The sequence below is a fragment of the Cebidichthys violaceus genome, unplaced genomic scaffold (assembly GCF_023349555.1).
Source record: "Cebidichthys violaceus isolate CVI_PGR_0920_01 unplaced genomic scaffold, fCebVio1.0.p SCAF_2, whole genome shotgun sequence".
Classification (NCBI taxonomy): domain Eukaryota; kingdom Metazoa; phylum Chordata; class Actinopteri; order Perciformes; family Stichaeidae; genus Cebidichthys; species Cebidichthys violaceus.
Window position 1 is genome coordinate 10,534,251 of NW_027176372.1, and position 13,370 is coordinate 10,547,620.

General features: G+C 43.3%; 1 protein-coding gene across 1 annotated transcript in view; it reads right to left on the reverse strand.

Moving 5' to 3' along the window:
- Nucleotides 1–13,370, reverse strand: part of tenm1 (teneurin transmembrane protein 1) — a 163,208-nt gene that overhangs the window by 42,251 nt on the left and 107,587 nt on the right. Inside the window, 4 exon segments of the mRNA XM_068714351.1 lie at nucleotides 14–246; nucleotides 6,096–6,116; nucleotides 6,882–7,134; nucleotides 8,342–8,485. Of these exon segments, the coding sequence (XP_068570452.1) occupies nucleotides 14–246; nucleotides 6,096–6,116; nucleotides 6,882–7,134; nucleotides 8,342–8,485 (651 nt within the window).

Sequence of the window (13,370 nt, forward strand, 5' to 3'; positions counted from 1 at the left end):
GACATTCTCCTACCTCGGGGGTTGTTGAGTGCAGCTTCAGCGGCCTTCCTGCCCTCTCCACAGTGGCTCTGGTCGAAAGGTAGACACTGCTCTCCTGTCCCGGCCACTACCTCCAGGTTACGGGACGGATCTTTCGGCTGGCCGAGGTTCCTCACCCGGTACACCCGGCGGCTGCTGGTGTCAGACACGTAAAGGACCTCCCCCATTGGATCCATGGCCAGGTAGTACTTATGAGCGGGGCTGGTGCTAGTGAGATAAAGAGTTCACAGTTAATGAGGAAGTCGGTTCAAAAGCAGAGATAGTTTAGACGGTGGCAAAGGTACACTTTCCAATGACAGACGGTGTTCCAAAGAGCATTTAGTTTGGCTTTTTAGAAAATGTAAAAAAAATGTCCTACTTACCCAAAGCGACACAAACAGTGAGACTATTTATAAAAATAATAAGCAGCATTCATGACTAGACAGCACCATCAATTGAAGTAAAGACATTTAGAGGCAATCAGGTCATCCCAGTGAAAAGCATTCGTATGAGAGACTCTGTTCCTGTGCTGGAACAACAAGACTAATGTCTTCCAATGTGAATAGCACAGACGCCCACATTAGTAATCTCATTCTTAGGTTTTTCTCTCAGGAAAAATGTTACTGGGGTTACTAATCAAAAAAGTATTCAACCAACAGTGTGTGTCTACAACTGACTGATAATCCCATGCAGCGGAGCCAAACCGAGCTAATCTCAACACATCTTCAAAAACACTTTGATCAAATCATATGAGAAAAAAAAAGTCCCATTCTGTGTCAGTAGGACAATTCACCACACAAGAACTGTAAAGACTTTACACACAGACAACATAAACCTCTAGAATACTGTATACTGAATAAACCTGACGATCGTTTTTCAAAGAGTATAGAACATGTTCTGCATGTCAAGGCCAACATGAAGTAATTCATTTGATTACGGTGGATCTGTCCACAGTAACAATACAAGAACCAGTTTTTCTATTTAAATATATCAACTACTCTAACGCCGTAATAAACCGTATTTCTAAAGCTTTCCAAACGAGTAACTAAAAAAGGTAAGAACTGTGAAGTCTGAAGACATTGTGGCGTGAATGCTGGACAAGCTGATGCCACACTGCATTGCTGGCTTTAACAGTTGAATGATACCAATAATGTATGAAAAATATATTACCACAGCAAAGGAATATTCAGGCTGGCTCATTTATTCTTTATTCAAATAAAGACATAAAGGAGACTTGATCTCAGAGGCTCTCAGTTCAGGGTTTAGTGTGTTCCCCTGTATGATGCTCCCCTATTGCATCAGTACAAAAACAGCAATGTGCAGACAGCTACGGTCGCTTACAGTAATGTCAGGAAGATAATTTTTTTTATTTGTGTCAGCCGAGATTTCAAAGTGCTCGTCACATGTTCGTCAGCATAAATGTAAGGACCTCTATGTATAAATGTATGTGCAGAGCAGAACAGCATAATTCATGCGTTCATAAATCCTACCACAAGCTGCATCCTTGTACCATACTTGTATGATATGATACCTCTGTTGCGCATATTGACAACAGGTTATGCTTATAAGTTGTATGTGTTTCTGTCTTTGAACAGTAATAAGCGAAACTTAACTGAGAGCGAGAGGAAAAACAGGAGAGACAATAGCATGGAGACAGGGATAACATGCAACAAAGGTCCAGACCCAAATTAAACCCAGAACATTCATAGAGCTAAATTTGGCCCGAGCCGAATGAGCCATGCGGACACGTAATTGTCTTTTGTTCTAGCTATAATTGTTTGTTTATGAGAGGTGAAGAGAGGACAAAAGACAGGAAGTTCATCCAGCGAGAGGCTCCACAATACAACATGTTGTGTGGAGGAAGGGCCACAGTACGGTCTTATGTAATTTTCATACTGTTCTATTAAGACTAAGCCTCGGGCTTTAGAAGGCACACCATGAACACTGACTTCATTTACCCTTACGTGGACTGTGAGCTGTATACTGTTCTCCGTGTAGGAGGAGTGCTCACACTGTGGGCATGTTCCCGCACAGAGAACACTCGGCTTGCTTCTGTTCTGTACATTACAGTCTGCAGTTCATTAATTACAGAAGACTTTTGGATACTGTCGGGGTGTTGTTATGTATTATTGAGACTGGAAGACACAGCGATCGCAAGAAATAACGCAAGGGAGAATTTGCACTTTGTCACAACTAATCAAGATCCAAGAAAATACTTTATGAAGTGAAATCCAATGTCAGCCCGTCTGGTCAAAGGCTTCCTGCCAATTGAGCCCAAAGACACACCGTAACAGCGTTTTTGAAAAAAAGGGAAATTAGAATGTCAAGAAACATATCGAGTTACAGATGTAACTGCGGTTCTATGAATCCTGGATGACCGGCAAAGGTGGTGCTTACCACTGGATGACTAAGCACTCTGGCGGTCAGTAAGGATGAAGTAGAACTCGTACATCAAGCTTCTGCATAGTCTTCCTCAATTAGTGTATTTACATTTTTTTTACTTTTGTTGATAACATTTTCTCACAGGTTAAAGAACAATTCCTATACTTTTTGGTGTGCTCTGGACAGCGTTTGCAAACTGTGCAAACTGCAAACTAAGGCTATTCTATCTATTCTAACCCTTTACTCTCTTAGGAGAAAACTCACTTCCGATATTATCCTGAACTTTCTCCCAACCCAGAAAAAAAAACAACAAGCCAAAAACACTTGCAACATAGGCAAGGCTTCTGTCACTCATCCAGTCCGTTAAGTGCATAACTGTTTACAGGGCTCTGCACTGAACTGCACATACATAATTTAAACTTGATCCTGAGAGAGTTCCTCAGAGTTTCAAAGTGTGCCACTGCTCTGTGCGGCCCATCATATTTGTTGGGCCTCTTGAAGCTGCCGCGAGCTGCATATGGCTGATTACAAATCACCTCACCTGTCTTTTCCTCAATTAGATGCCCACGGCTCTGAGTACATTTATCCAGCGGAAGGGAAATGAACAACAATAACAACCAGAAACTAAAAAAAACAACAATCCGCTCTTGTTCCCTCTACACAAAATAACAAAGCAATGATCAGAGTTGATAGACAATGTGATCTAGCTGTTCCCGACTGTCTCTCTGAATCGACCGTCTGGGCTCTCAGATATTATTGTACAGGACCTCCTCCCCTATTTGCTTTACTCCTCGCTCAAACTCTTGACGGCGAGGAATAGACAATGGTTTTACGGTGAGTACATCCCATATTGTCTCCCCTCGGAGAACACCTTGTTTTGAAGCCCCGTCGGCTGATAGGCACTTTGCCGGGAAAGAACGCGGAGTGAAAAAGCTTTGAAAGTCGAATATGGATGAATAATTAATGCATTTGACTTGGGAGAACAATAGTATGGAATAAAAGAGAAACATTAACATGCTTCTAACTTCTAGCTAAAAAAGCTGCTGCGGAGGAAAACAGGAGGAAGCAGGAGCTGAAGGAGAAACCTCCAGGGTTAGAAAAGGATATCCAAAGTGCCTTCAGAAGAATTCAGTCGCTATAGGCTTACACCTGTTGTTCCTAATATGACGTAATCCCCTTATATACGTAATATGCCCCTTCATTGACACCAGCTGTCATGTCTCAGGTGTGTTCCTATGAATTCATTATATAAAAGTTGATATAACAGAAGCTTTGACAATATTTTTTTCATACAGTTGAATGATTTCAAATGGAGTGGCAGAAAGTAGTTATAATTCAGTCGATACTTTGGGTGGGTTTACTATTTTCAACTAACAATTTCTAATGTTTATCTAACTTGTTTCAACTTATTCTAGCGAGCTAACTACTTTCACACAATCTTAGGCCCTGTCTACACGTATACAGATATTTTGCTCTATGTTTTGGCCTCTCATTCACACGCAAGCATAGTTTTAGGTCACTAAAACGGATCTTTTTAAAAAACGCCTTCTTAGGTGCAGACTTCGTATCTGTGTGGACATGTAAAACAAAGCCTTTGGGAAACAATAACGTTGTTTAGGTGTTATAGGGATAAGCTGGAGCAGACCGGGGTGGACCACCACCTCACTGCATGGATCCTGGACTACCTCACCAACCGTCCACAGTATGTGTGGATACGGGAGTGTGAGTCTGACCTGGTGTCCTGCAGCACGGGGGCCCCACAAGGAACCGTCCTAGCTCCATTCCTCTTCACCATCTACACCTCGGACTTCACACACAACTCTCCTAACTGCCACCTGCAAAGGTTCTCTGACGACTCTGCAATCGTCAGCCTCATTTCTGCCGATGATGACAGGGAATACAGGGAACTGAACCAGGACTTCATCGGATGGTGCCAGCGGAACCGCCTCCAGATCAACTCTGGAAAAACCAAGGAGCTGGTGGTGGACTTCCGCCGTGTAAACGCTCTCCTCCGGTACCGGTGAACATCCAGGGAATGGACATTGAGATCGTGAGATCTTATAAGTATCTGGGTGTTCCCTTGAACAATAAACTGGACTGGACTGATCACACACGCACTCTACAAAAAGGGTCAGAGCAGACTCTATCTGCTGAGGAGACTCAGGGCCTTTGGAGTGCAGGGAGCACTCCTGAGGACCTTCTTTGACTCCGTGGTGGCATCAGCCATTTTTTATGGAGTGGTCTGCTGGGGCGGCAGCATTTCGACAGCTGACAGGAGCAGACTCAACAAACTGATCAAGAAGGCCAGCAGTGTGCTGGGGTGTCCACTGGATACGGTGGAGGTGGTGGGAGACAGGAGGATGATGGATAAGCTATCATCCCTGATGAACAACACCTCCCACCCCATGCGGGACGCCCTGGTAGCTCTGTGCAGCTCCTTCAGCCACCGGCTGATTCACCCCCGGTGTGTGAAGGAGAGGTACCGCAGGTCCTTCCTTCCTGCTGCTGTCAGGCTGCACAACCAGCTGTGCTCCCAGTAGACCACACAACACTAACAACACAAAAAATCGGTGCAATAATTACTGTGCAATAAAAATACTCTGTCTGTTTATATCATATTTTTAATTTAATTTTAATTTAATTTTTAGTTATATTTAGTAATTGTGGACTTTTGTACTTGTATTCTTTACTGTTTATTAATATTTGTACTTGCTGCTCTTGTTTTTTACCATGTACCTTGTTTGCACTGTCCACTTTGCTACTGTGATCCTGTACATTTCCCCACTGCGGGACAAATAAAGGATTATCCTATCTTATCTTATCTTATCTTATATTGGACTCTGGCTGGCTATATTGTTTTATATTCTATTTTATCTAATGAATTGAGCTTCTGCATAATCTTTGCCCCGGAGCATCTGTTGAAGGTATGAGGTATCAGTACCACTGGTTGGGAATCACTGGTTCAGGCTATACAAAAGAAATTCATCACGGTATTCATCACAGGCGCATTTTCCCACTCGCAGACACATGTACACACCCACACGTACAGTACCAACACAGCCGGGTTATCCTTTTTTGCATGCTTGGAAACTTTGGCATGCTGGAGATATGGCGTCTTGAAAAATCCTTTCTCAGATAAACCCTCTCCGTCTCCTATACAAAAACCCCCACAAGCATACACACAATTGGCTTGATATAACCCCCCGATAACAACGCACACACACACGCGCAGACCCTGTAACATCTGTCTAATCTTCTGTCGAACATGGCGTATAGAGCTCACACCACCATCGAGACTCGGGGCCAGGGACGATGTCGAGGCCGTGCAAGGCCTCGGGCTTTTAGCCCCGGCTCAGGGAGCGAGTGAGCCGCTGCATCCTCCAAACAGACTCCCGGTAATCCCCTAAAAACGTGAAATCCTTGACATTTTGGCAGATTTCCAATTTGCAAATTTAATATCGCCTGGTGAAAATTTAAATGGGGATTTGATAAATCTGACTGCAACCTGAGTGTATGCAGCTTTTCCATGTGTTCCGTGCGTTTGTGGGAAGAGAGGGAAAGTCAGGTCAATGCAATTACGCAATGTGCAGCAAAACAAACCAAGATGAAGTCCTACTTTTGACACATGTAAATTCTGTGTATGTGTGTGTTTTTGTGCAGGAACACAAAAGGAGGTGTTAATCACTAGTTCTCACCTGTGTCGGGTGTCCCGGTTCCTGATAATAAGCCATAAAGGAGTGTTTAAAAAGGAGAAAAGAGAAGGTAAAAAACAATCATTTATGATGCTAACGAGAGTCACTCAGAATTTCATAGGCTACAATGAGTCAATTTTCCCCTCATAAAGTGGGATTAGGGTTGATTTAGAAGGCTGTACTGCTTCACATTAAATATTAACCTAAACAGGAAGCTTTTTAACATTTCCTCCCAGAGGACAGGGAAGTATCAAATACAAACACTATGAAACCTTCGTCTGAACCAGAAATATTAGTCAGAGATACAATAATAACAGAGAATGTGAGAGTAAAGTTACATAAGGAGAACACTTTACAGGACAAATGACTGTGCAATCCCATCGAGATTCTACGCTTGAAAAAATACAGAAATAGAGAATGTAGCGCCTGCAGCGCAGTAGCAGATATCATCGTCATAATCCACAGAAGAAGAAAAAATATCTTTGTTTCACAGCAGAGACTTTCACATCCTTAAGAGGTAGATTAGAGGCTGTGATGTCTGAATCTCGCGCACTCTGCTTTTGCATGAAGACAACCGTCAGAATGTATTCTGTTGAGATCAAACAGATCACAACCGCTGATGCCAAACCAAAGCTAATGCCATACTAACCCACATCAGCTGAGCTAATTTTGTTGTGATTGTGCTCTCAATCCGACGCTCAAAATCCCACTGCTTCCTACCCACTGTGGGAGATCCCCATCAAGATCAAGTCTACTCCTATCACACGCAAACGCGGTCATGACTCTCACTTGAGCTCCAGTATGGTTCTGGTGTATCCATCAGGATGGACCCTGCGGATGAAGTTGAAGTCCCCCACGTAGAGGGAGCCGTCGGGGCCGCTGGCCAGCGCCACAGGAGCAAACAGCATCATGTCCCGGGCGGCGCCGCTGCAGCTCGGACCGCAGGGGACGCTGCGGTAAAAACCATTCCCCATCACGGTGCTGATGACGGGAGGCTGCTGGGAGAGGAAGACGTTCTCTCCGTTTCCCTTGTGAAGGATTCCTGGGGAGGGAAGAAGGAATGCAATAAATACCTCAAAGGCCCCGGTAAACACGTTTCTCAATTGGCTTTTCGCGAAGGGGAGGAGATCCTGCATGAGCACAACATGTTTGAACAAGACAGACTTTCTGTATATTTTTTGTTTAGTCTGAGCTCCTCAGCGAATGTCAACGAATATTCCAAAATCAAATATATATTTGAAGAGTAAAAAATAACGGATATTCAAATATGAAAATGTATAAGAAAAAAAAAACCAGCACTACTGCAGTTTGTTTGCCTCCCTCACACTGAATGCAACGCAAGACGTTGGACTCCAACAACGTCACTTTCATGAACTGATAATGAAATGTTACGTTATACCCAGAATCCCCACTGGAAGCAAGACGCGAGCGGCTCTGTGATCCGATTCCACACACAGACTCCGTCTACGGTAAACGTCTGCGCCCGCCTGTCAGCACCAGAGTGGACAGCGGCTTGCTAACCTTCACCTGACTGACAGCAGACGTTTACTGAACTAAAATAGTTTTCATGTCAGCTCCGTGGGAAGACATCGTCAGTGTTTGCAGGCCCATTTATGGATGAATTGAATTGTGTTTCCCCGCCCACCGCAGCGAGTGAGGGGAATCTGCCTGTGGTGAAACAGGCTTGGGGACAGTTAGGACGCAATGCCATGGACATAATGCGAAAAAAAAGATACACAAATAGTTAAAACCTATGTACTTTTTTTATGAGCGAATAGTAGAACGTCATGTTTGGCCAATTTTGACAGTCCTTCTCTGCACCATTCAGGATTTCGCATTATTTTATTCAAAAATGTTTGTGGTTGTTTTGCTGTTCAAACCACACCCACACTACCCTGATGAAGCTGATGAATAAATAATAACTTACAATGTCATCTTTTCCTAAACTACTTTGATTATTGCACATTTAGCAAGAACTATTCCATGCTATGGGTACTTGAGTAAACACTTTTTTAAGGGTTTAAATAATATCAGTATTTATTGTGTTGGGTTGTTGGTAGTAGAGTATGAGGTAACCAAGTCACCAGAACCTCTGCATTTCTGCTATCGTTACTTCAAAGACAGCAATAGAAATAAAAACTTTATCGTGTTATTTTTGAAATTTTTGTAGTTGTGAAATTTTATGTCAAATATAGCACCTCCATGCGCCAAAAACAAAAACAATACACAAGTATATTATTTTCTCTCACCACTGCGTATGTTGAGGGCGTGGTGTTTGTCCAGAGACCACCCTCCCAGGTTCGAGGGGACCAGTTCGAATCCCTGCATCAGTGCAGTCCTCCTCTCCCACTGGATGACACCAGGACACGACTCGTACTCGTAGCCGACAGACACTGAAATGCGAACACACACACACAAAAGAGGGCTCGATGTAACTCACATCAAAAGCTATGTACTGTTGACCCGCCGTGCCTTAGCATGTTCAGCAAAAATGACTGTGTGTGGTACAGAACATCACTGCCAGACTTTAAACGCAAGCATCTCTCTCATAAACTGTACTGTAATGAGTGGTGAGCCAGATGAAAGGCCTGTGGCGAGACCTCATCAGCGTGTGTGTTTGAGAGGGATCAGTGAGAAGTGGAAGCGTAATCAGGAGGAGCCCGTCTTCATGAAGGAGCCCTAGAATTAGCTGCTCGGCCTCTTAGTTGTAATGATACGCTGCGCAGCTTCCCACTACAAGTAACAACTATCAACAGCTTCTTTTCTTTGTTTTGGGGCTTGGCAGGATTAAACATACCACTTCAGACATGGAATACGTTTAAAAAGGCAGCAGGTGACAAAGCCGTGGGAGATCTCGAAAACACATAAGCACACAATTATACTCACATACGTCATCAGCCTTTTTAAGAAGTGTTTCTTTTTTGTGTGTGTGTGTGTGTGTGTGTGTGTGTGCGTGTGTGTGTGGAGGGTGGGGCTTCTTGTTGGCAACCAGTTGCTTACTTACACGTCCAACAGATGCAGAGCAGCATTAGCATTCATTTAGCGTCATGTTTCTGGCCAACTGACAAATGTAAGTCCACTCTCCCTTTGGCTACCAAATATCTGGCTCCTTAGCAGCTAAATGCTACGTTCACAAGCTAGTGAATCTTAAGCAGCTTTTCTTTTTTTACACTGAAACCAGCTGCCTGCTGTGTCTAGAAAAGAAGAAAAGATGATACTTACAGTGCGCTGAAACCTTTGAGATTACACTCAGTGGTTTAATCACTTGTTTGTATTTAAATATTGATCAGTTTTGCTTTAAGTAAGTCATTTATTCCTACCACATGCAGAGTTTTAGATTGCTGGTGAGAAAAGGCTTTCATTTTAAAGTAACCTTTCACTGTGGGAGCGTTAAAATTAAGAAGTCATTCCATCTTAAGTAACCTTTAACTTCTCTTGCTGCATGTTCTCTGCTCTCTATCAGGCGTTGGGATGTAAAGAAATGATAATACATAGCAACTTATTTGTCCTCAATCTTAACTATCTTGCCCACACGTGAGGAATGCAAAAACACTGGTTTAACGTATAATTAGTAGCAGGAGTTCAATACAGTGACAATTTAAGAAAAACGTAACATTGCTTAATTGAAGATAATAATATACTGTACAGTGAGGACAGCTGACAGAAACGTGCAAGAGGAATCGCTGTCTCTGTCAATCACTGCTTTGCACTGATCGGTCTCTTTACTTGCTTCATTGTAAACCAACGTGCCTGTGAATCGCTGGGCACTCGAGGGGAACTGGGGAGCGAAGCCAGAATAAAGACCGGTAGAGATGGCGGAATACGTAAGTGGGGCGCTCACGTTATGTACAAGCTCAGGAGATTCCCTTTCAGAGAAACTCTTTGCGAGGCTCACAGGGCCCGACTTAAATTTTTAAATCAGTTGTATAATCGATGAAGTGATTTGGGAGGGGAAATAATGGGTGATTTGGGACACTGGGGCCTTGTGAAAGAAGAATAGAAACGGTAAAGTGTTGGACAAAAGTTCTTACTCCAGGAACTATCGCTTAATTACATTCAAAAGGTTCATTTGTTTAAATTTTTTGTGTGTCTTACGCTCTAATAGGCTTGTGATCTTGAGTTTTTGAAGGACAAAAACAGAACTGAGAGTAGTCAAATACACGTGTCTTTAAAATGTAGCATACTGTGGAATTTCTGATCCTTCAAGTCACATTGCACCCCCCTTGATGGCACGCTCCCATGGCCTGGAAACCAATCCATCCTTGCATCAAAAGGTTGCCATAAATACATTGCCGTCAGCAGGGACACTGTCCCGTAAAAAAAAGGAAAAAAGAAAAAGACACAACCTACAATAACGCTGATTTTATTTGAGGAACAAGGCTTTTCCAGGACAAAACGGGCAAAGCAATCTCAAAGGGACAGTGTCAGTGTTTTGAGAACTGCTTCACAACCGAATATTATCGCGGCTACATTACAAGACGCGACACACACATCAGCACACGTACACACACACACACACACACACACACACATACACACTCAAACAACACCCATGCACACTATAATACATGAATGCACACTCAATATCTCACAGGTGAAAGCTTTCATTCCCCTCTGCTGAAGCCTCAGGCAATGTGTTCACCCCAGCAAACAGAGCATGATCTCCCTTCCTCTTGTTCTCTCTGGCTCTGTGTGAGGATATGGAGTGTGTGCGTAAGTGTGTGTGTGTGTGTGTGTGGACGCACACACGTGTCAACGGATGCGTGTCTGTGTTGTTGTGCCAACAAAGCGCCGGGATAGATTAGCGCAGGAAGGGGGTAGGGAGGGGCTGAAGCCTCTAATATTCAGTGACAAATGTGGTAAATTTGAAGAAAACATTTTTTTTTTTTGTTGAAATATCTAAGCACCCTGACGTTTAGGAGGAGCTGCTCAACATCAACTTATCCAAATAACTGCCCAGAAAAAATACACTTAAAGCAGGCTCCATGGAAAACAATGACAAAGCATCCAGTGAGTGTCATCCGTACATCCACAGGCACATTTAATCCAAAGTCTTTGGGCTCCATGTTGGTATCGTCGTGTACTTGTCTCCCAAAATATTTTGGTCACTTTATTAGTGAAAACGCATCCATAATCTTTCTCGAAATTCACACAAACCCCCGTATTTATGTTTTGTTCGTCTTTCCACTTTTATTCTATGTTTTTCAACGAGTGGACACAGAAAACAAAGTTGTATTCCTGTTGCGGCATTTAATGCCAACAAGGGTCATTCCTACCTCCTCTGTTATCTTAGACAGTGAGTGTATACTGAAGGCTTTTCCTTTGCTTTAGTAGCCTCTCTCTGAAGGCAACAGGTATCTGTTCCATCTACAGTCTCTAACTGGAGTGATGTGGCTCAGATCGGCTGCTTCTGTAAAAACAAGCATCATGTTGCAAAATGACGACAGAAACTGAATTTGTCATTTTGTTAATTATTCGACTGTAAAAAAAACAGGCGTGTTGGTGCCAGACGCATTCATACAGTTTTATAAAAAATTGTGGATCACTTAGAACTTCTCTCTCTCTGCTAATAACTCCCTCAGGAAGACGGACGGTTCCAGCCAGTCTCTATTTGAAGCACTGTGTAACCGGGGAAACGGCTGCCTGAATACGTTATTATTTCTAATGCAGGCTATAGAGATTAGAGAAAGGTTAGAGATTGCTTTGTAGTGTTGTTCCCAGAAACAAAAGACTGCCATTTTTTAAATCACAATTGTATTTGTGGGCCATAACCACTGATGTTGCAGTCGGAAAATGTAGCAAATGTTTGTGCATTATTATCAAACGTTTAAAAATGATTTCAGGAAAAAGAAAACGACAAAAAACTATAGACCGGGTATTAAATCCTACTTTCACTTTGCTTACGGCACTGCTGTGGTATTTAACTGCAGATGTTTTATATGGATGTGTTGGCAAATAAAATCCGGCACTATTACGCACGGAAAACATGTTGACCAGCAGATCCTCAACATGTCCACTTAAGTGAATCCAACGCCTTTGGCAGGATATATCTGAGCTGCCGTGTTCATATTTGAAACTCTGCAGACAACAACAAGTTTCCTCTGAGGAAAGCGCTCCACGGGATTCTCAAACCGTCCTCATGACGGGGGAGGGGGCTCGCTGTTTAAAAGGGGATGAAAGTAGTAAATATGATTGGCCATGATTGTCTCGGCCTCTAACGCACCTCGTTGCCCGAGCACGCCACGAGTGTGCCAAACGGAGCATGGCCACCAAATGACCAAAAGTGTGTTTGGCACACTCCTGAAGGACAGGGTGCACTTGACTGTGATCGCCCTCTGCATCCTTCTTGAGCACAAACCCACTTAGGGAAAAAAAATATTAAATATTTAACCTGCTATTCTTTTTCCCACAACTTTACTAGAGACAATGTACATCTCTCAGTAGCGTCTTCTAAACATTAATACACACATTCATGTAAACGGCTGCACAAACGCATGTATCCAGGGCAGCGACCCCCGCCTCGCTGAAAATATGTTCCTGCGCATAGCAGGAACTAAAAAAAGGGAAGGATCAGGGGAAACATGGGATGAGAAGAGAGAACAAGGGAGGGCAGATCAGAGAGAATGGAGGAAATAACAAGCGGGGAAGGAAAGAAAAGGCAGTTCAGTAGAAGACAGAAACGCAGGAAACACGGTGAGGATCGAGGAAGATAGGGGGCAAGGGAAGGGGGTAAGAGGGGTGGGGAGGGAGGGAGAGGTTGTTCAGCAAAGCGGGGCGAATAAATAAATAAAAAATAAAAAAACAGGACCATAGGAGTTGAGAAAAAAGGTGAAAGATCAGTTGAGAGCTGAAGCAGATGAAATGCAGCTCTAGCAGATAAGGAGAGGAGAGGAGGGATCAGGAGGAGAGAGAAAGCCTCGGGACGGAGAGATACAATCTTTGTACGAGACCATACACTTGAGTGGACAAAGCTTCTCGTGCGCCTGCGATATCTCAGCGCTTATGGAAAGCTCTTTCTCGCAGCTCCGCTGTTTGTCTACAACCTTCCACACACACATACACACACAAAAAGCGGCGAAACATTATCCCTCAAAATTACCGATAGAAAGTTCACGTCTAACCCTCGATGGCGTCTTTAAAAGGGCTGTTGTTGCTATAACCATTATGTTTTGGTTTTTTTTGCACAGGTGAGAGAGGACATTGGGGAAAAGAGACGATGGGCCACATTCATGAATCTGTGCACAGATTTGTATTCTGCAAACATTTTGCTCCACAGAG